This window comes from Vipera ursinii (assembly GCF_947247035.1).
Source record: "Vipera ursinii genome assembly, chromosome: 2".
In the NCBI taxonomy this organism is placed as follows: domain Eukaryota; kingdom Metazoa; phylum Chordata; class Lepidosauria; order Squamata; family Viperidae; genus Vipera; species Vipera ursinii.
The window spans coordinates 245,743,142-245,767,873 of record NC_139513.1 but is presented as its reverse complement, the minus strand read 5'-3'; the positions used below and the strand labels follow the sequence as shown (position 1 = coordinate 245,767,873).

The 24,732-nt window shown below is 39.8% G+C and overlaps 1 protein-coding gene across 1 annotated transcript in view; it reads right to left on the bottom strand.

The window, feature by feature from the left end:
- MCC (MCC regulator of WNT signaling pathway) overlaps positions 1 to 24,732 on the bottom strand; it is a 195,864-nt gene that overhangs the window by 159,122 nt on the left and 12,010 nt on the right. Inside the window, exons 2-3 of the mRNA XM_083351476.1 lie at positions 19,890 to 20,137; positions 10,164 to 10,375 (exon numbers count right to left, since the gene is read on the bottom strand). Coding sequence (XP_083207602.1) covers positions 10,164 to 10,375; positions 19,890 to 20,137 — 460 coding nt within the window. The remainder of the gene's footprint in view (positions 1 to 10,163; positions 10,376 to 19,889; positions 20,138 to 24,732) is intronic.

Sequence of the window (24,732 nt, the reverse complement as noted above, 5' to 3'; positions counted from 1 at the left end):
TTTATCCCAGTTATCTTTAGCCAAGTTTTGCCCAGATGTATTGCCAATTGTTGTGAGAGAACTGTTATGGCTTTATATCTGTTGCCAGCTCGGGTGAGAGTAGAGCTGGCTTGGCTCGGCTTGGCTTGGACGGGCTTGGCTTAATGGTTTTTTATGTTTTGCCGCCCTGACTTGACAAGGTCAACAATATACTTTAACATCTTTATTCTAACTTTATTCTAACTACCTAGCTGCCTACAAATAGCCCAATGTGGACCGCTGGATTTATTTATTATTATGCGCCTTAGTTACCCTAGCACCGTTCTGTTCGCCCTCAGGGGTGCCCCCCCATCCTGGGTGCGACCTGCCGCATTTTCCACTCTGCCTCTTGATGAAGGGCCCGATTGTTGGGACCCTGAGAGATGGCTGGGCAGGAACAGGGGCCTCAGGTATAAATTTAATAAGAGGCCCCTGGTTAATTTTCTAGTTAATTTTTTTGTGGGGTTAGGGAGGGGGGAGGGTCGTGGTTGGTTGGAAATGGGGGGTAATCCACCAACTGTTGTCCAGGCCAGGTCCGGGATTGATCGCGTAGGGGGGGAGCCGGGGTTAGTTGCCTCCGGAGCTCCGAAGCGGGTCGTTGGATTACCTATTCCCACGTTAGGGAATGGCGGCAGGTGTACGAACAGAGGGCCGTATCGACATCTGGGAGGGCATCTCCGCTACTTACAAGCGGTGAGGCGCTCTGACCCTCTGTGTTTGGCCCGAGGTTCCGGGAGCGGGGATGTGCAGCCACCTGAGCTCCGGCTGGTGTACTTGAATGCCAGGTCCGTTGTTAACAAGGCTCCTCTCATCCGGAATCTGGTTGAGGGTGAGCATGCGGACCTGGTTTGCATCACGGAGACTTGATTGGGCCCAGAGGGTGGTATCCCCCTGGTTGATCTTTGCCCACCAGGTTTCTGGGTGCTGCACAAGCCTCAGGCTCAGGGTAGGGGCGGAGGAGTGGCGGTAGCTATGAGGGAGACCTTGTGTCCACAGGAGGCCACCGTTCTTCAGATAGTTGGGTGTGAGTCTCTCCTCCTGAGATGTGGTCCTAGGGCGCAGTTGGGCTTGCTGCTGGTGTACCTTTCGCCTAGTCGCGCAGCAGCAGCCCTGCCTGAGTTTCTCGATACCCTCTTGGGGCTGGTGATTGAGTTCCCAAGACTTATGGTTTTGGGTAACTTCAATCTACCATCCCTGGGAGGATCCTCTGAGTTAGCTCGGGAGTTCATGGCTTCCATGACGGCCATGGACCTGACGCAAGTAATTCATGGACCGACTCATGTGGGAGGCCACACCCTTGATTTGGTTTTTCTATCCGGACGGTGGTTAGATGATCTTGGTGGGGGCTCTCCAATTGTTATGCCCCTGTCATGGACCGACCATCATCTCCTGCGGCTGGTCTTCCGTTTTGCCGCTCCTCACCGTGGGTGTGCTGAACCAACTAGATGGTTCCGCCCCAGGCGCTTAATGGACCCTGAGAGGTTCCAGGCAGCGCTGGGGTCCCCACCTGCCTCCTCTGCTCACAGCTCGGCGGATGCCTTAGTGGAAGCCTGGGAAAGGACGGCCACGGAGGCACTTGACCGAGTTGTACCCTTGTGGCCCCTGACCCGGTGCAGATCCCAGAAGGCTCTATGGTTTTCCGCGGAGCTCCGGGAGATGAAGTGTCGGAGACGGGGCCTAGAGAGCTGTTGGAGGTCCAGCCGTTCTGAATCCGACCGATTGCGACTAAGAACCTATATTAGGTCTTATCTCGCGGCGATAAGGGTGGCGAGGTCTAATCACTTCGCTACCCTTATCGCGTCCGCAGATAATCGCTCGGCCGCCCTGTTTAGGGTGACCCGCTCCCTCCTTAATCAGGAGGTGAGGGAGGAACCCTTGCAGGGATGTGCCGAGGAGTTTAGTCAACATCTGTCGGACAAAATCGCTCGGATTCGGACCGGTTTGGACTCCAACTGGGCAGAGTCTGACAATCAGGACACGGGTGGTCTTGTCAATGTTATCTGGGAGGAGTTCGATCCTGTGACTCCGGAGGAAGTGGACAGGATTATGGGGAGGCTGAGCTCCACCACGTGTTTATTGGACCCGTGCCCTTCCTGGCTGGTTTATGAGGCCCGGGAGGGGACACGAGGCTGGTTCCAGGCAGTTATATCTGCATCTTTGAGTGAGGGTAGTTTCCCTGCCGTCTTGAAGGAGGCGGTGGTGAGACCTCTCCTCAAGAAGCCTGCCTTGGACCCAGCTGTGTTAAATAACTTTCGTCCGGTCTCCAACCTTCGTTTTCTTGCGAAGGTTGTTGAGAGCGTGGTGGCGCATCAGCTCCCTCTGGTTCTGGATGAAGCGGATTATCTAGACCCGTACCAATCGGGCTTCAGGCCCGGGTACAGCACGGAGACGGCATTGGTCGCTCTGGTGAATGATCTCTGGAGGGCTCGGAACAGGGGATATTCCTCTGTCCTAGTCCTATTAGACCTCTCAGCGGCTTTCGATACCATCGACCATGGTATCCTGCTGCGGCGTCTCAGGGGATTGGGAGTGGGAGGCACGGTTCTTCAGTGGTTCTCCTCCTATCTCCTGGGACGTTCGCAGTCGGTGTTGGCAGGGGGACAGAGGTCGACCTCGAGGCCTCTCGCTTGTGGAGTTCCTCAGGGGTCGGTCCTCTCGCCTCTCCTGTTCAACATCTATATGAAGCCGTTGGGTGAGATCATTCGTGGTTTTGGAGTTGGGTATCATCAGTATGCGGATGATACCCAGCTTTTCATTTCGAGCCCAAACCACCCAAGTGATGCCCTCGACGTGATGTCCCGTTGCCTGGAGGCGGTTCGGGTCTGGATGGGGAGGAACAGGCTTCGACTCAACCCTGACAAGACTGAGTGGCTGTGCATACTTGCATCTCGGGATATTCAGAATATTCCATCTCTTTCTATGGGGGGTGAGTTATTACCCCCCGTAGATAGGGCTCGCAACTTGGGAGTCCTCCTAGATTCACAGCTTTCTTTAGAAGACCATATAGTAAATGTGACTAGGGAGGCCTTTGCCCAGGTTCGCCTGGTGCGCCAGTTGCGGCCCTATCTAGACCGGGATGCCTTGCGTACGGTCACTCACGCGCTCGTGACCTCTTGTTTGGACTACTGCAACGCTCTCTACATGGGGCTGCCCTTGAGGACCACTTGGAGGCTCCAACTGGTACAGAATGCAGCCGCGAGAGTTGTGTTGGGAGTTTCCCGATACTCCCATATTACACCCCTGCTCTGCGAGCTCCATTGGCTCCCAGGTGTCTTCCGGGTGAAATTCAAGGTGCTGGTAATGACCTAAAAAGCCCTTCATGGCATGGGTCCGGAATACCTCAGGGAGCACCTGCGGCTGGCATCAACTTCCCTCCGCCCAGTGCGCTCCCACAGAGAGGGCCTCCTCAGGGTGCCACCGGTCAAAGAATGTCGACTGGTGGCCCCCAGGGGGAGGGCGTTCTCTGTGGGTGCGCCGGATTTATGGAACCATCTTCCGGTTGAGCTCCGGATGGCGCCCGACCTTCGCTCCTTCCGGCGCGATCTAAAGACTTACCTGTTCGAACAAGCCGGCCTGGCCTGATGGGTGATGGGTTTGGGTTTTATTGTTTTTTATGTATTTTAACTTAACTTATTGTTATAGTTTTGGGGCATCTTGTTTAATCTTTTTTAACTTTTGTATTCTTGTTTTTTTAACATGTATTGTCCTGTTCACCGCCCTGAGTCCTTCGGGAGAAGGGCGGTATACAAATATAATAAATAAATAAATAAATAAATAAATAAATAAATAAATAAATAAATAAATAAATAAATATACACACAGATCAAAATGCAGATGTATGTGGATATAATAGGCAGCTTAAAAAACTAAGATCCTTTTCTAAGCATACATTCTAATGTTTCCATACTTCCTTGATGAAATAGCAGAGAGTTTAATATTTTCACATAGCCCATAGATGGTTGCTGTTCAAACCAGAGCAGAAATGTGACTTTTTTTTTAAAAAAAAGTACCATTTTGAAGTATACATTTCTTAAATAGGTAGTTTCCTTTTCTGTTTTCTTTTTTTAAATAATATCCAAGTATTACCAGGTGACCCAGTCACCTTAGATAGAAAGATTTATTTTTTATTTTTTTATTTTTTATTTTAATTCCATTTATATCCCGCCCTTCTCCGAAGACTCAGGGCGGCTTACAAGCTTAGCAGTAGCCTTCATTCTATGTATATGCCTGCTTATTAGGGCTTTCGCCCCCCCCAAGCGGCATTATTACAAAGTCAGCTTAATTGCCCCCAGCAATCTGGGTCCTCATTTACCCCCCTCCCGGCTCCCAAATATTCCGTACTTGGGAGCTAGAAGCACAGTGAAATCATTTTATCACCAGTGACTGGAATTATATAACAGTAAACCTCTGTATTTATTTAGAAAAACTTTTGGGGAAAACTAGTTACTCAAGAAAAGAAAAATATTTTTGGGCTTCTCTATTTTAAGCAAGGTGTTTTAACCACTGTGCTATTTCATTAATGCAAATAAAACAAGATACACAAATATTAGTATATATGATTAGCACTGGTTAAGTTGAAGGGGCAGTCCTTTTACTGCAAACTGGGCAATTAACTGATGATGTTAGCCTGTAGCAAACTGAAGCTATCTAGCCAAATGGACAGAAACATTCAAAGCAATATAAAAGAAAAAAATGGACTTTGGAAGTGGAGCATAAAAACGTGCATGAAGGTTGCTTGGAGGGTCAGTGGAGGACTAAGAGAGAGCCACATCATTTATTTATACTTTCTAAAAAGAGCTGCTATCCAGTTTTGCTGATGAGGTAAGCAACACATCATCATATGATTAGAATTCCCAGCATATCTAGAAAACTGCAGATTGCAGAAGGCTGCAGTAAGCTATATACCATGTTTTCCCCAAAATAAGACCTGCTCTTATATATTTTTTGCCTCCAAAAGAGGCACCAGGTCTTATTTTCAGGGGATGTCTTACTGCTTAGCTAAGGACCGCTGCAGCCAGGCCTCCCATGCCTCAACACCTGCCTTACCTCGTTGGACCACTTCTTCTGTGGCTGCTCGCTACCACTTGTGCACATTGCCCCCGGCCTCCATTTCACCATCCGGAAAGGCCACTGCAGCCAAGAAATGAGCTCTGGATGAGCATGGAGCCCCCAGCCTCCATTTCACCATCAGAGGCCTTCTGGAAGAGCCTCAGATGGCAAAATGGAGGTCGACGAGTAGCCACAGAAGAAGTGGGCTGGTAAGGTGATACAGGTGTCGGGGTGTGGGAGGCCTGGCTGCAACTGTCCTAAGGTAAGTGGGTATGGGGTGCATGGAGCTGCTCCTCCTCCCATCCCCGCCCTAGCTTGATTTTTACCCATGCGCCTTGCCCCACCTCGTGCAACCAAGTGCAATGGAATGGGCGGGGTCTTAAGTAGGGCTTATTTTGGGGGTAGGCCTTATATTGGGAGCACGTGTAAAAAATCAAACTAGGTCTTATTTTCGGGGTAGGTCTTATTTTCAGGAATACATGGTAATTGCCTAGTAATTTATGGTAATTAATTAATTTTGTTCTTTTTGTTGCCTTCACGTCAGTCTTATCTCTTTGCATCTACATAGACAAGTCCTTACAGTTTTCATGGAAACATTTTCCAAAAATGGCACGTCACTGTCTTCTTACTCGGGTGGCTGAGAAACAGTGACTGATCAGTCATATAGCTAGCTTACATATTTAAGACCAGACAACAATTCAGGTTTCCCTGCTTTAACCACTAAATCAAACTGACATTCTTGAAATGAAATTCTTGGGGGGGGAAAAGTGATGTAAGTTTAAAAAGTCAAGGAACTCTGAAAAAATTGGCTGTTGATGGGACAGAGCATTTGTATTTAATAGAAATAAAACTTAAATGTGTTTACAATGTAATTACGACCATCTTTAAATATAAATATATATATTTAAAATCTTTTAAATTTTAAAATCTGAATGGTCTTAATATTTTACAACATGTTTAACATAGTAACCTGGCTTTGCTTGCAGTGAAAGATAATATTAGCAATGGCTTTTTATACAGCAAGAAAGCAGTAAAGCAAGGAGCTTAAATGATACAGCCTATGTTCAGTGTGCCCTCTGCCAGTTACTTAGGAAAATACACTTAATGGAGACAATTAGCATTTGAACAGAAAAAATACTGAAAAACATGAAACAAATGAGATTCAACTGAAGCAATTCAAAGGAGCATGACAGTGATTCATTTTATAGTACAGTCTTACAGTATAATTCTCAAAAATGGCAAGATGTTTGTTATTATAGTGCTATTCTGCCTCATTATGCAAAGGAACCTTTCAGATATTTCTTCCATTGAAAGAATTGAAAGGCTATTATGCAATAAAGTGTGAGTCATGTTCAGTATACATCAATTGTCAAATTTTATACCTGCTTTTATAATAAATAGAAATGATTTGAGATGCATTCCCATAGAAATCATACAGTAATAGACATAAAGAGGGGCCCTAATATGAGCACTCTTAAAAAAGACTCTGGTCACTCCTTTGTTTAAATTATACCAACTTCCTTATACAGGGAGTGCAGAATTATTAGGCAAATGAGTATTTTGACCACATCATCCTCTTTATGCATGTTGTCTTACTCCAAGCTGTATAGGCTCGAAAGCCTACTACCAATTAAGCATATTAGGTGATGTGCATCTCTGTAATGAGAAGGGGTGTGGTCTAATGACATCAACACCCTGTATCAGGTGTGCATAATTATTAGGCAACTTCCTTTCCTTTGGCAAAATGGGTCAAAAGAAGGACTTGACAGGCTCAGAAAAGTCAAAAATAGTGAGATATCTTGCAGAGGGATGCAGCACTCTTAAAATTGCAAAGCTTCTGAAGCGTGATCATCGAACAGTCAAGCGTTTCATTCAAAATAGTCAACAGGGTCGCAAGAAGCGTGTGGAGAAACCAAGGCGCAAAATAACTGCCCATGAACTGAGAAAAGTCAAGCGTGCAGCTGCCAGGATGCCACTTGCCACCAGTTTGGCCATATTTCAGAGCTGCAACATCACTGGAGTGCCCAAAAGCACAAGGTGTGCAATACTCAGAGACATGGCCAAGGTAAGAAAGGCTGAAAGACGACCACCACTGAACAAGACACACAAGCTGAAACGTCAAGACTGGGCCAAGAAATATCTCAAGACTGATTTTTCTAAGGTTTTATGCACTGATGAAATGAGAGTGAGTCTTGATGGGCCAGATGGATGGGCCCGTGGCTGGATTGGTAAAGGGCAGAGAGCTCCAGTCCTACTCAGGCGCCAGCAAGGTGGAGGTGGAGTACTGGTTTGGGCTGGTATCATCAAAGATGAGCTTGTGGGGCCTTTTCGGGTTGAGGATGGAGTCAAGCTCAACTCCCAGTCCTACTGCCAGTTTCTGGAAGACACCTTCTTCAAGCAGTGGTACAGGAAGAAGTCTGCATCCTTCAAGAAAAACATGATTTTCATGCAGGACAATGCTCCATCACACGCGTCCAAGTACTCCACAGCGTGGCTGGCAAGAAAGGGTATAAAAGAAGGAAATCTAATGACATGGCCTCCTTGTTCACCTGATCTGAACCCCATTGAGAACCTGTGGTCCATCATCAAATGTGAGATTTACAAGGAGGGAAAACAGTACACCTCTCTGAACAGTGTCTGGGAGGCTGTGGTTGCTGCTGCACGCAATGTTGATGGTGAACAGATCAAAACACTGACAGAATCCATGGATGGCAGGCTTTTGAGTGTCCTTGCAAAGAAAGGTGGCTATATTGGTCACTGATTTGTTTTTGTTATGTTTTTGAATGTCAGAAATGTATATTTGTGAATGTTGAGATGTTATATTGGTTTCACTGGTAAAAATAAATAATTGAAATGGGTATATATTTGTTTTTTGTTAAGTTGCCTAATAATTATGCACAGTAATAGTCACCTGCACACACAGATATCCCCCTAAAATAGCTATAACTAAAAACAAACTAAAAACTACTTCCAAAAATATTCAGCTTTGATATTAATGAGTTTTTTGGGTTCATTGAGAACATGGTTGTTGTTCAATAATAAAATTAATCCTCAAAAATACAACTTGCCTAATAATTCTGCACTCCCTGTAATAATCACACACGCAGCAGAGTTTTTTGAAAAAAGAAAACATGTAGCCATCCTGACACATGTTGAAACCAATTTGCACTTGTTATACAGGCTTCCTTCCTGCAGACAATTGTGCTGTATATCACCACAAGAGACAAACTAAGAGCTCCCCTAATTTCAGATCACATAGCCACTGTCCCATATCAGGCTTACGATGACTTGAGATAAGCCCAAGGCTGTCATGTTGGCCATGAACCCAAGCCACTCCAACTCCTAAGAAAGGGAGGTTGAAGTTCCCCAGAACCATAAATCTGGGGAACACCACTGTCAGTCCAGAAATGAAGTTGGGAAGGTTGCTATGCAGCAGGGATGTTGGTACTACAGCAACAATCCCAATGATCCCTACAAAGAACACTGGGACTGCTGAAACTACATTGTTAAGTTGGCAAAGCTACGCCTTATTACAGAGTTCCCAGCTCTAATTACCATTGGTAAGCAAAGGCTGACCCGTTTTCAGGAAAGCTCTTCCTTAGATAGAGAGGTACCAAGACCACATGCAGACTCCTAATCCCTCTTCCATGGCCCCTAGATCTCTATTAGCACTGGCTGAAAACTGGCACCTCAGTTTTTCAGAATTTTGATAGAGAAAATATACACAAGCTGCAAGTTAAGTCTAGAAATAGGTTTAACAAAGTTCATTTGGACAAAGTGAAAATAAATATTTTTAAACCTAACCTATGCTGTGCCATTGTTCTATCCACTGTGGCCCTACAAAATGGTAAGCACAGCCCTTGACTAGCAAAACCTAGTCATCCTCCCTAGAGAAGTATGTGTCATGCACATACAGTGATGGGACAACTGCCTTCAGTCCCTAAAAGAGAACTAGAATGAAGGATCGGATGCAAGAAATGTCTTGTCCATGGAAGAGTAAGTAAGTGACTAAGTGACTCAATGGGCAAAAGAAAGAAAGGTCTGAATAATTAAAATGGATGAATGCAACAACCTAATGTATCTTTCCAGACTTAGTTGCTTTAATGAATTTAATGAACTTTAATGAACTACCATTCTAATTTATATGGTCAACTATGATTAGATTATATTCTTATCAGTATTTCCATTGATAATAAAAATAATAATAACACTTACTCGGCTCATAAAATCACCTTACCTTTCCTAATGCTAGCTTGGGGATTCTGGGAGTTGGTATTCACACATCTTAAAACTGCTAAGGTTGAGAATTCTGCCTTACCTGAGGGTATGGTATTAACATCTCTTTGACCTCTCTTGTATAAACTGGTTGTAATCTAATTACTCAGTTGGTTTTAATGGATGTTTTGTTGTTAAAAACATATTTAGAACAACTCTCTATTCACATCTTTCCACTTGTCACAATTAATATTATTTCCCTGACAAAGAAGACACATTCATTCTGTCTTTTTTTACTCTTGTCATTGTTGAAACACTGCTAAACAATATGCTCAGTTCAGGACAATTTTCCCCCCCTAAATCTAGTTCTCTGCAGAGAGGTTTATTATGTTTAGACATCAGTAATTTGTAGAGAAAGTAAACAAACACTGATATTTAAAGCAAAGTAAAATAAAATATTAAATAATGGAATGGATTAGTTTCTGTATGACATAGACTTCTGTTGCAAGCTGACTAGTTTAAATTTAAATTTTTTTCAAGCATGACATTGCACCAATGATGTAGTTATAAAAATAAAATTAAGATTAAATAAAATTAAAATTATATGCTTGAGAGTCTTTCTTAAGTAATAGTAATAATGTGTAACAAAACAAATGCTAGATGCAAATTTACAAAGCCAAGCAAACCAAAACAGGGATAGCCTCTCTGATAAAAGCATAGGGTTATTACTTTGGAGCTATCAGACGGGAGGGAATAGATAAAGAAAACTTATAAAGCAGTTGCCTAATAACCTCTATGAATTGATGCAAATTATTATCCAAGTTGAGAGTGGGAGGAATACAACAGATTTAAAGAATTGTATCTGAAACAGTGGTACTTACAGTGTTGGCAAGTTCTAGATAACTTCCTCCGACTGAATTGCTTAGATTCGTGGCCTGTGTAAGCAATCTTTGAAGGGCAACTTGTTGATTCATAGTATTCCCGCCATATTCAAATGGCTTTTGTAAAGTTGAACAACTGTGCAAATCAGGGCTATGAAGATCTCTGGCTCCAGAATCATATTCCCAACTCTCTCTAGCTCCAGAAAGGGCACCTGTATAGAAAAAGATATTTATTTATAAGGAGTGATGCAATAACTCCATACAAATATCTTCTGATTTTTATAGTCTTTTTGTACTGACTCCCCTTTGTCTCTACAAGCATAGAGCAACTAGACCAGGGATGGAGAACCTTGGCTTTTTGGAATTCTGGGAGTTGAAGTCCACAAGTCATAAAAGAGCCAACGTTCCACACCCCTGAACTAGACATTGATCTGAATGAAGAATACCTTCTTCCCTCTCTGATTTCTAAATGCAAATGGCTAATACCCAGCTGTCCTTAAGAATAAAATTTTAAACAGCTAACAGAAAGTTTCTGAGACACAGAAGTATAGAACTATAAGTATAGTATAGAACTGTGTGGTGCATATATTTATGTGTCTATAAGACTGCATAGCAGTACTTTTGTTTGCATATGTATATTAGTTATGGTTGTGCTACTATATTTGTTTAAGGGGTGATGTGAGAATTGGATGAATACTTTCTCTCTAAATGGGAAGGACATTTTTTTCTTCTTTGTAATAGCAGTACCAATGACATATTCTCTCAAAATCCCAAAAGTATGGTATATATAATAGAAATGAAAACAATATGGAACCATCCTTGCCTTGAAAAGTAAGCTGTTACATCAGAGGGAAGTTCCTATGGAGAATTCATGACTTCAGGCTCCTTCCCGTTACACCTCCCAATAGATGTACCTGAGCTATTTAGGCTAGATAGGTAGATTAGATGAAGGAAAAGTGTCCTCTTAGATAACCATCCCAGAGTCATTGACAGCTTTAAAGGATGTGACCAACATCTTAAAGTGAACTCAGAAGTATACTGGCATCCAAGGCAGCTCCTGCATCAAAGGTAAGACATGGCAGTGTTAAGACTGACCAATAAAAATATAGGCCACTACATTTTAGATCAGGGGTCCTCAAACCTGGCCCTTTTATGACACTACTCATTGTAGGTATCTTCCCCATACCCTTTGAACCTATAATCTTTCTACAACAAAATAATTCAGTGTTATTTAGATCAGGCTTTTTGCTTTGAATCTGGCCCAAATTCTTCCTTCCTTCTTTCTTTCTTTCCTTCCTTCCCTCCCTCCCTTCCTTCCCTTAAAGTTTTCATATCTCCCCTGGGATATCTGCCTAATAATAAACCAATCTATTTTATATGTAAACCTATATCCATATCAGGCATCTGCATGGAAGCTCCTTTTATTTTGGCATGGTACTTATTGAGTGAGAATGCTGAAATATGGTGAAGCAGAACTGTTAAACTTTACCATCCTCAACTGAGGAGACTCTCCAGAAATTGAATGATTCCAGCATTAACATAGGGTATGAAAACTTTTCTTCCTGGGAACAAAATTTGATTTAAAGATTATTTATGCATCCATGACAGAGTATCCCAAGGGTGAACTCCCTTTTGGGTCTCTAGTGGAATATCAACTGTAGATTGCATCTTAGTTACCAGCACTTTTGCCCTCCATTGCAAAGATTTTAGTGTGTCCTTTCATTGAGACAGTGATCACCTACCAAGAGTAGGCTCTTTTGTTTTTGACTCAACTGGTTCAAGTCAATTATTATTTATGATTTACCCTTTATTGACAAATATATTATTCCTATCTGAAGAAACAGGCTGGTCTCAATTTTTGCTGTCCCATTGGCTAGTGTTTTGAGATAGTCTATATGAACAAATGGTTATTCCCTTGAAAATAATATTAATCTAACAAAGAATCATTAGACTTTTTCAAAAACACAGTCCATTCAGACCTCCTTTTACATTGATCAATGTAAACCCCACTTCGACACGTTTAACAAATGGCATAGCACCGTGGTGGCCACAGGTGGCACGCAGAGCCCTCTCTGTGGGTACATGCACCGTCGCCCTAGTCCTAGGCTTTCAGCTGGGTTTTTATAAAACCTTTTCGCTTTAGGCCTCTGCTGCCATGTGCAAAAAAAAGTTCAATCATCAATCAATTTCAACTTCTCATGGGAAAAAAAAGATCTTGCAAAGTAGGAATTGATTGATTGAACTTTTTAGTCCCACTCACTCTGCTGTTACCACCACGGCCACGCCCACCCAATGGGCTACGCCCATCCACATCCACCCAATGGGCCATACCCACCCAATGGGCCATGCCCACCCAGCACCCAAAGATACATAAATGGGTTTTGGGTTGCAGTGTGGGCACTCGGTCTCTAAAAGGTTCGCCATTATTGGCATAGCACAACCAAAGGACAGGTAATTCTTCCCTACCAGAATATCTGTATTATAACAATTCCCCCTCATATGAAAAAAATTACTCACTAAAAAAGAATGGTTTTAAAAGAAAAAAAACATAGTTATGCTCTTAAGCAGAGGTCCCCAACCTTTTGGGCACCAGGAACAGGTTACATGGAGGTTTTTCCACAGACCAGAGGGGGCATGGTTTTGTGTGTTGCCTGCATCCTGCTTTTCTTGTTTGTGTGGACCAGATGTGACATGCCACGGCCCAGTACCGGTCCACAGACCGGGGGTTGGGGACCCCTGAATTATATAGCCAATTCCAGTTACATATTAAACATTCACTACCTTAAAAATTAGTGAAAAATAAATCAATGCATGAATATTGAAATGTATTCTATTAACATTTAAACAGAATCGAGGTCACTTTCAGCAGACTGGTCAGCATAGCAACAATGGATACTGAGAAATCAGAAACATCTGGAAGGTCAAGGTTTACAATTTTCTGCAATAATAGCTACAAAGCTTTGGTAATATGTTTTTAGACAGCTGAGCACAAAAACATTCCAGTTTCCAGATATTTTGAGAAAGATTACTTGTCACTGCCATTAAATAATCAATAGAAATACTATGCATTTATTTTGTTTTCTGGCCGCTCTAACCCAGAGTTTTGTGGCCAATATTTTCCATATAATTTTAGCAGCATAAGCTAATGAGCCCTTTGTAACCTCTCCATTGAGATACCCTGGCTATAGTTATCTGTGTATTCATAACATCTCAGATTATTTACACTTTTGCCTTTGAAGGCTGTTCAGAAATTGCAGTTATTGGGAATGTTCCTTTCTTTCACATTAAATTTCTTCTGGTTCTAATGATCACCCTCACCCGCCTTCCCCTGAGTTATTTCATCTTCTGAAAATAGTAAACAGGCCTGTTCAAATCTTTCACATGAATTCATGGAAGTGCACATAAAGCGTCTATTTTGGAATGATAAAAACAACTATTTTGTTTTCCAGGCTTGCACAGCTGCTTTGGAAGCTATCCTAACTGTCTGCAGTAGAAGTAGCTCCCAAAGCCATTTTGAGAGTCTGCAAAAAGAGATGGTGCTTTAACTATTAGAGAGGAGATGCTTTGTATGTAGCTCCACATGTTCCATGTCTTTTGAAGGATTAAATTGTAATTATATACACAGATTCTCTTCATTATGCCACTTCATCTCATGTTTCTAATTGATGTTCACTTTGGTTCTTTTTGTTGTTTATACCAGGTGATCATACTCTTATTCATCCAACCCTTTGTTATGTAAGTCAGATTTCAAGCAGGTATTCTTTTCCAACTGCTTAGCTGTGATCTGCTTTATTATGCTATTTTAATTTTCAAGCAACTCTCAGTTAACAAGCATTTACAGTATGTAACATATAGAGTATACTGCTAAAAGCTCATTGCGCAAAACTAGAATATAGGACCCAGAAACCAATTACTGGATATTTTAATATAACATAGATGGAACACAAGCATGTTGTTGGAAAATTTCATGCTGCATCTTCTCTACTCATAACTACCATAATACCCATTTAATTACATCAGCATCTGAACAATTAAAGAACAGCTGCAGCACATTGAGCTGAGGCAGGAGTTAAAGGCCAAAATCTTTATTGAATTCTATGCATAATGGTTATTTTGCTTCATATAATGTTAATTACTTTCAACTACAGCTGCACTGATCCATCAATAAAATACAACTTACTCAAAATGTAGTCATTGAAAAGTATCAAACTGCTGAAAAAGAAACCAACACAATACAAAAATAAAACTATGACCGCTAACCTAGATTCTACAGGAAATTATTAGCAATGCTGTCTTTATAGTTTCATTGAACCCACATTGTTTCACTGAACATTGAACAATGCAATTGTTGAAAGAAATGAAATGTAGGCTTTCCCAATAACTTAACTACTGCACAAAATAGGAAAACTGTCTCAGATTCATTCAGAATATGATAATGGAGGTGTGTGAGTTTTTTCTGTCTATTCTTTTCTTCAGACAGTATCATCCTGAATTTACTTACAAACTATACTCTTGAGATAAATATGATTTCTGCCATGTTTGATAAGAAAAGAATTCTCTTCAAATTATGAAAAATATTTTCATAAATATTTTGAAGTTAAAGAAAATTAAAAAAATATTTTACCAGTAAACTGTTTAGCTCTTTCATTTCATCTGTTGTAAAAATACTCAAGAAAGTAAATTATTTGGTGCAAATAGATTATATAATGATAAAAGATGAGATAGATCAGACATGTCAAACTCGTGACATCACATGACATCACGCAACATATCAGGACTGTTTTGCCATTGCCGGCAATGGGGTGGGCACGGCTTCTGCGTGATGCATCCAGCCCGCATCCAGTTTGACACTCCTGAGATTGTTACCTACAGTTCAGTACTTTCCAGAAAGATAGAAAGTGTCCATTAGTCTGGAAAAAATGCCTAGAGTAAGTTGGAAATTGATAGCATTAGGGAGAACCAGGATGGCTTCTAATTAACTGATTTTTATTTATTACTCATTTTTGCCATTGTAGCCATTATAGGAATGGTTAGGTATCACCTTGCAGCCATTCTGAAATACATTCCGAATACACCTACAAAACCAAAATGTTTTGGGATCTTTTCTGAAAAATGTAAGAAAGGGGGAAGCAGGTCTTCCTTCCTCCCTCTTTCTTTCCTGTTCCATGCTGGCTGAGGAATTCTGGGAGTTGAAGTCCACAAATCATAAAAAGGCCAGGTTTGAAGACCCCTGAGCTACATCAATCATTTTTGTCTAGTTTGGTCTAGTGCAGGGCTTTTCAACCAGTGGTACAGGTACCACCTGTGTCACATTGGCACCTAGCAGGTGGTACGCGACCATCCTAGAAAAGTGGTAGCGGGAGGGGGGGAGGAATGAACTTAACCGGTGGCAGCACCGCACAAGCCTGAGCGAGAGATGGGTGGAGCTGCAGGGCTGTCAGGGCTCAGTGAAAACACCAGGATCAGTGCTTCTTCGGGGCTGTCAGGGCTCAGTGGAAGCGCCAGGATCAGCACCAGTCTCCAGCTGGAGCTCAGCGCTGATCATGGCGCTTCTGAGCCCAGAAAAAGCACTGATCAGCTGGAATGTTGCAGCATCTCCAGGGTCTTGTGATGTACATTCAGATGCTTGGCAACTGATTCATATTTATGATGATCACAGTGTCCCAGGGTCATATGAAGTGACCAAAACCTGCTGCAACCACCCAGCAGACGGGGGTGCCAATCCTCAACAGAAATGCTCATAACAATGAAAACCTCAGACAGGAGGCAGGCAGGCCATGTGTCTTGCTCGGCTGTGGCTTGGGGGGCACTTTTTTCAGTGCCATTGTAACTTTGAACAGTCACTAAGCGAACTGTTGTAAGTCAAGGACTACCTGTGCTTCATCACTTTTTCCCTTTCCTGGTCATAAAGTTTTTGACACCTTGCTAGGCGACTGGTGGTACTCGGATATTGCCATATCATAAAATGGGTGAAAAGGTTGAAAAGCCATGGTCTAGGGCAGAAAACCTTGGCTCTTTTATGACTCGTGGACTTCAACTCCCAGAATTCTGGGAGTTGAAGTCCACGAGTCATAAAAGAGCCAAGGTTGCCTACCCCTGGTCTAGCGGTTAAAGTACCAGGCTAGAAACCTGAAGACTGTGAGTTTTAATCGTAAAAGCCAGATGTGTGACCTTGGGCCAGTCTCTCTCTCTCAGCCCAATCCACCTCACAGGGTTGTTCTTGTGGAAAAAAGAGGAAAGAGTTTTAGGTATGTTTGATGCCTTGAGTTACTTATAATATAGCAGACTAAAAATATATAAATAAATAATCAATCCTTTATCTTTTCTCTGCCAGATTACGCAGCTGGAACTGACTGTTGGTAAAAAGCACATATGCCAAAATGTCCCAAAGGGAAAAGGATGAAAAAGCTTTAGATTCCCAATCTTCTCCACTTCTCCAAACTTTTTTTACCAGCCTCTGATTAGACTTTTTTTAGTAAGAAAGAAAAACCAGAAGAAAATATTAATTTATCACTATGAAATGTGACATGTCTCCAGTAAGATCTGATGCATACAGGAATCCTCCACTTTTATTTATATTTTATCCATCCATCCATCCATCCATGGATAACAATATACCATATAGGATAGCACAGCCAACAGAACCTTTGGAAGCAGAACAGAACAAATACATAATACAAACAAAACTTATTATTATGACTAGTCATCTCTTCTTTCTTTTGCTTTGCTTTACCTGTCTTCTTTTTTTAATGTGTGTCCCCCCAAAAAAAAAAGTACACTGCTCAATCAAACTGACATGGGGCAGCATGGAAATCTCATTAATAAAAATAGAAACTAGGCAAAAACTGCTTGGTGTATTTTCAAGGTGTATGTTAATGCCTCAAGCATTCATATATTTTTATAAAGCAATTGGTTATTTTATTAACTGGTCTTAAAAGGATAGATATGAAATAAAAAAAAATTCTAATTTACCATAATGTATAATAGAATTTTTTAAAATCCCATTTATATCCCGCCCTTCTCCGAAGACTCAGGGCGGCTTACAATCTCAGAAGCACAAATCAATGTGCTTAGCAATAGCCTTCATTCTATGTATATGCCTGCTTATTAGGGCTTTCGCCTCCCCCCAAGTGGCATTTTACAAAGTCATCTTATTGCCCCCAACAATCTAGGTCCCCATTTTACCTACCTCGGAAGGATGGAAGGCTGAGTCAACCTTGAGCCTGGTGGGACTCGAACCTGCACTAATTGCAGGCAGCTGGTGTTACTTAAGGAGGTATTAGCCCACTGCTCCACCAAGGCTCTTCTAATTCCCCAAGTTTTACTGCCAATTCTTTATACATTAAATAAGCAATATCAAAACCATGTTTTTAATAGAACTTAAACAGACATTTGATTTATGTGATTTTTTTTTAAAATAAGAAATGAGAAATTCATTAGAAAACATGATGCCTAGCTTTTATATAGGACTAAGGGAAATGGAACTACATGATATTACGTAGGAAATATACTTTTCTCCTTCCTGGTCTACTGTTTTGAGATATAACCTAGGCAAGAAACATGCAGTCCTCTAGATGTTCTTCAGTTCAAATCTCCCAGCATTTTTCACACTAACCATGCTAGCTACAAAGGTTTGGAAGTTCTATTTCAGCAACTTTTGAAAATTCACAGCATAACATAGCATATTTTATACAGTAAAAATGCAATACTTGATAGCCACTTCACATTTTTTACAAATGCACAATTTTTGCAATCTATATGTTATTAAGAAGCTATGGTTTGCAAAGTGCTTTCAAGTTATATCAATAGTTTAAAAGAATATAACAGCCTATGTTATATAAAAGAATACACACAGGCTAAGTAGAGGGTAAAAAGTATGATTTTCATACAAAGTAGAAATGAAATTGCCTCAATTTATCAAACAGAAGATAACAGACTAGGAAAAAAAAATCTAATTTCAGAGTCACCAACACCGTATCTTTTAGAACTAATACTTCTACTACAAATTTCTTGAAACCACACTATGGAAGGAGACCCTTTAAGCAATCAGTGCAACTCCTTCCTTTCCTTTGTTGACTTTCCCCACTAGGAAAGCAATAATAATAATAATAATAATAATAATAATAATAATAATAATAATAATAATAATAATAATAATAATAATAATAATAATTTTTATACTGCCCTTCTCCCGAAGGACTCAGGGCGGTGTACAGGGCAATACAATAAAATACAATATATAAAAATTAAAAGAAATATTAAATACAGTAGCCCAATTAAATAGATTAAAGCACACCTGATCTTCCATAACAAAAGAAAACACTCTAAGCACATGAGTATGGTGTGCATTGGAAGGAGATTCTTACTGTGTAGGAGACCAGAAGTATTAGGAGAAATTGTAGGCAGAAATGTGAAGCAGTGGCCAGGATAAAATGTAGCATAACAGGCACCTGTGAAGGAGAATTGGGGATAGACTCCAGCAAACCAATAGCAGAATTCTTGAAAGAGAAAGGGGAGCCAGGCAGTATCTCTGTTCCAGCACAGATGGTGACAGTCGACACCAGCCAGTAGCTGTTAAAGGCACCTCTCTTTTTTGCCTTCCCCAAAGACTATGCAATGCCAATGCTTCAGCACAACTGGCAAGAAGATGGCTAAATAGCAGCTAAAAACTTTGTAACAACAAGAAAAAAGAACTGTTTTAGTATTCTTAGTATTCTAAGGATTCTTAGATATGCACATACAGCAGTCATAGAGATCAGTATAGAAATTATATAAGGTACGCTATAGGTTTAAAGCTAGGTGTTAGGTGACAAGAAATAAGAGCTTTCTTTGTAATAGCAGCCACACAGGAAAGATAGATATTATCCTTAACTTGTGGTGTCTATCTAAAAGACCACCCCTCATATTATATAAATAAAAATAGCATTTTACAAATTAAAGGACAGCTTCAAGTGTAATATCTATTTGCAAGGCCACTCCTATACTCACGTTTTCTTTAAAAAACCCTGAAAAGTTGCAGTCCACTACTTTGGAAATGTATCTAGCCCATCTATCACTCCAGATATTTGCTAAATATTTTCAAATTGATAATTATGATCTTAAATGACATGTTTATAAATGCTCCAAAGTACTGCACAGAAAAGTGAACAAACATTAAATACAGAAGAAAGTTTGAGTAGCTTTGCGTAGGATTGCACTTTTGAACAGAACTTCTATCTTGAACAGGAGACAGTATCGTACTAGAAGACCAGAAATAGTTGTAAAGTGGAACTTCAATATACTTTCTGGCCAAGAAATGATTTAAGATTGTGATGATCACTATGGCAGTTACTTTAAGAGAGTGCAGCTTTCAAAACTCCAGATATGCCTAGTGATTTCTAATATAATATGCCTGCAGTGGAAAGATTCTTAGGAACATGCAAAAATAGTATTTTATCTGCAGAGTTTTTAGTTTGTAATAATTTAGGTTTTCAACATATTTATTATAATTTACCACCCAGAGTTAGCTTGAACTGAGGTATAATTTAAAAGCAATCAACATAGTTTGCAATAATATAGCTAATATTACAAGTATGGTGGTAGCTATTTCATACTGTACTTTGAACTATATTTCAAAATATTTGATACTCTATCAATCTTTTAAAAGAAATACATAAATATTGTACTTACTACTCTTCCTAATTGTATTGGATTTTAAGGTAATAGGTATAATTAAACCACACTGACCTAAACTGTTATTGCTGCTGGTTGGCCATGAAGCTATTCTATCCCTTAAAGTTTTCTTTTTACATGAATCATCAAATTTCACAGAAAGCTCCACTTCTTCCTTCCTGATTTCTCGTACAAGCTGCATACGACATCGTGTGAAATCTTGAAAGGAAATTTTTCCATGCTCATCTGCACCAAGCTGATGCATGATCTCAATCACAGATTCTTCCATGTTCAGTTGGCGACATACCATCAGCAAATCATTCCTAAAGAAAGAACAAATAAAACCCAAAATGAATGTAATTTAATAAAAAAGCCAATATGTCCACAGATATTTTAAATATAATAAAGTTATTGAAGGCTATTTTTTCCTTAGTAAGAGACCTTAAAGATAACCAATTTAATCAGAGGAACGATGTCTGATTAAAGAAACAAATTTATATAATCCAATATTTTTGCTAAAATCAGGATTCTGCCCATCCTATCTCATTTTTATGAAAAAGATTTCATGCTTTTTCATATAAGAAAAATTGATACCATCTCTGAATTTATATGAGGGAAGAAAAATAGGGTGGTACAAAAGACAAAAACATTTTCTGAATCTTAAATTTTCCTTAATACATTCTGGATTTAAAACGTATATACTTCTCCCGCATCCTCATCCCAGTTTATTAGCTGAAAAAGAGAATGCTCTATCAGGATATTGGCAAATAACACCACAAATATTTCTCTATGATATATGTGAATTTTTATATCTTTTAAAATAGGCTGCAAAGTACTTGAAATATGTTTCACGCATCCCCATACAAAAACGCTTTAAAAGTATTCAGGACATGACTTCCGGTTTGCCATTGCGGCCGTCGCGGACACTGGAAGGTGAGCTCCAACTTCCACGTTGTTTTGTTCCGCTGGGGGACCCTGGAAAGGGGCGACGAGCAAGGGACCCCTGCTTGATCGCAGGAGGGCAGCAGTCCTTCCGCTCAATTTGGGGCAGCCCTCCAAACCGGTGGAGGAAAGACCGACCATAGCAATATGGTTCATCCCTAAGCTGCAGACAGCTGAAGTCAAAATTACCACCAAGCACTTCTAAAGCAATGCGGATGAAACTAGGTGAGATCCGATATTCTCTTTAAGATCCTAAGTATTTTCTTTTCCTGTAAAAGCTGCCCAAAGTATCTTTTCCCCCTGTGAAGAGAGAGGGAAGGGAATTTCTACCCCACCCTCTAAGAATAGCAGTGACTGACTACCCAAGGGAGTTAAAGCACTAAAAGAACAATTTTAATCTAATTGGATTTATATGTTTCTGAAACTTGGGGACCAAAAGTTTTCTTATTTTTACTGGAGACTTTTGTTTTTATCTACAAAAAAGAAATTGGAAGAGGGATTATAAAAAGTTTGGACTTAAAAAACTTTAAACAGCATCGGTGACATCTTGTGGCAAAATTTGGTATTACAACTTGTTATTGCCTAAAGAGACTTGGCTTGAAGCCCAGACTTCAGATAAAACTCTTTCAACCTTGATAGATACCATCTGTGAGAAACTCAGCTGTAAAGAGAACTTTTGAGCGGCATAACTGGCCTGCTTGAACTATGAATGTAAACCTTTACTGACTTTCAGAGCTATATGTGGGGAATTGCTTTCCTATTTCTTTATCTGAGGAACATTGGTTATTATATGAGATGATGAAATACCTTGGACTATAAAATCTTATTTGACAAATGACTTCTACTATAAAGACTACCTATAAACACATGAAATAGAGGTCCCATATCTAGTTATAAAATTATTTTTAATGTCTGATTTTAAGGTCCTCGACTTAACACACTATTAACTATTAATTAGATAATTTAATATGGTGGGAAATAATTTTTAGAAAATATAACAAGACTATACTCAAATAGATGTGTATTTTGAATATTAGATTTTGTTATGAATTGAGATAAAGGAAACTTTGGTTACCTAAAACCTGGAAATTATAAATATCAAATGTTAAATTTGAATATTGATGGGAAACTAAAATTGGGAAAAAACCATTGATAAATGTAATAATGATGTTTTTACTTAGTGGATATAATAAGAACTATATTAGCTTAAATACGAGATAGATATTAAGGGGAAAAGAGAGGAAATATTTGATGTTGTAACTTGAGATTTGTACTAAAGATTTTTGTATGTTATTGAACTATTGATTAACTCAGTAAAATTATAAAATTAATAAAATATTATTTAAAAAATATTAAGGACACAAATAAAATGAAAAGTTACAAATATTTAAGGACACAGAGATTTCAAGTGTAAAATCAAACTTTTCCCTCTGAAGTACTAGGATTCTATTTTTTTCTATTATTTCCTGTGCATGTTCCACACTTTTTTGTGAATTGAGTCTAATGTAACTTATTCTATAACTAGTTTTTAAATTTTGCATAATAATATTGTTCAATGCTTTCATATTGGAAAAATAGGGAATAAAATTGTCCCTGATTGGTAAAAAAAATCCCTGCAATGCTGGCTACTAGTAATATTTTGAAACATTTATATGAAGCAATTAATATACTAGCTTCTAATGTTTGCTCCAAGTATTCCTTTTCATCACTACCTGCCTGCTTTTTCCATTTACATTTGAATCTGAACAGAAGGAAAAGACTGGGGGAAAATGGTGACTACTGTAATTCTTCCCACTTTTGTCACTGATCACTCAGGGCAAGTAAACTATTAACACTGGTGATAAGAACGATCAAGAGTAGTGGAACAGGCTGCAGACAACCTTTTGGCATGCATATTAGCAGAAGCCCAATAACACTGTTGTGATACCTTTCTATAGTATATTGCTAGAGGTAGATTAAAATTCAATCTTATGTTTCACAGAAGAACAAGAGAGAGATTTGGATGACTGAAAACTACAGTATAATTATTACAGATGTGCACAGAAATGGAAGAACTGAAACTTTCACAATACAGGAATTTGGCAGAGTTTGCAGTGGTGGTGGTGAGCGGACTGGGCAGCGAGGAAGGGATGGCAGCTGAGCACATCCCATTTTCACACACCACAAACGACAGCAGCAGGGTGTGAAAACTGTCACCTCCCTGCCACCCACCCTGCCCACCGCTGTTGTCATTACATGGCCTGAATATTGCCACCACCAAACAGCCCATGGCAGTGGCAGCGGGACGCATGAAAAATGGGATGTGCCCAGCCACTGCTTTCTCACCTCCTGCCCCACTGCCACCACCCCCAGCTTCCTCAGCCAGGAGGTGGTGGCAGTGGCTTGGGGTGTGAAAATGGGAGGCTCCTGGCCACCACTACCACTCTGCGCTCTGCCCACTGGCTTGCTTGCCCACCTGGTTCTCCCTTGGGCCACCTACAGTGAGTTATTTTTGTGGAGATTTGGCTGTGTGGAGTTGTCCTGCAGTGACTTGGCAGTGGTGAGTTGTCAAAGGCAACTTGGCAGCAGTGAGCTGGCAGCACCATGTTGTCCCATATTGTACAAGGAATTTATCTCCAGTGCAGAAGTTCTCAGATATATGCAAAACAACTGAATAATGATAGTCATAATAACCTTTTCATATTTTTATATTTATTAATTTATGTAAATATTCTTAATGTAAAAATACTATATATAATTTTAATATACAGTCTATCTACCTACCTGTTTTAAACTTTTAATAATTTAGCATAATAAAAAGAAATAAGATTAAATTAAGATTAATCTCTTATGAAACCAGGGTGAAAGTTGCTTGGTAATTGGTTGTCCAGTACATTAGCTATGATGTCTTCTGAGGAAATAATACTTAAATTCAACGATGCCTTGATCTTGCATTTCTCTATTTTGAATCAAATAATGAATCCAATATTGACCTCAAAAGTAAGAACTGGCTCATGTTTAGCTTAATTTTCTGTCTCTGAATAGCTGATCAAGAAACTGCATCTCAACATGTTTGAGCACCCTGGCTTTGTTGACAAAATTACTGCTATAATTTGGCTTCTACTGATCTGTGTTCGAACTGGAACTCCAGTGGAAATTCAGGATATGACATATCATCAGATCAAATCTATATACACTTACCCAACTACTTTTATGTTCAAGACTATTGGCAATCTTGTTTTGAATGGTGTATTCAAATAACTCATTCATTTTCAAAGCTGAACTGTTAAAAGATTTTGTGTCAAAACTTTGATTTCTAGAAAATCCCCAGAAACTGGATAAGAGCCTCCTCTGTGGTATGAATTACAATGTATATTAACAGCAGAAATTACTTATATTTTATGTGTCAGTTTTTCAGTATACTATTGTGCAGACTGGTCACTCTGGCTTGTGAGAGGATGTAGTCATTAAATAGAATGATGCCCAGGCTTTATTTTATTTCTAGCCCTATTTAGATATTGATAAAAAGCAAATGTCCATCTATTTTTTTACACTATTTCTTAGGCAACTTATTTCTTAGACTTGTACAAAGATTCTGTCATTGCTAGCCATCTTGCCTAAAATACTCAATTACATAGTTTTATTTTGCTTTCTGCACACTTGGCAGAAAAGAGAAAATAAAGTTTTGCCTATACTTTTTTCTATTTTTTATAACTTCTGTTCTCATTTGTACTAATTTAAACTTGTTAGGAAAGCTTCTCAGAGAAAAAGCTTGGCATTTGGCCCACTATGAAAAGAAAAGAATTCTTTGAACTTATAAAATGGAAGCAATCCAAAATAAAGAAGAGTTTCATTATATTTCAAAGACGTTCTACATAAGGATGTTCAATGGCATACTGTTATCAGTATTAAATAGTCCAAAAGATTGATTCTTGAGTGTCCTTTTATATATTTGCCAAATGTTATAGATAGAGAACTTCAAGGATTATGTTTAAGC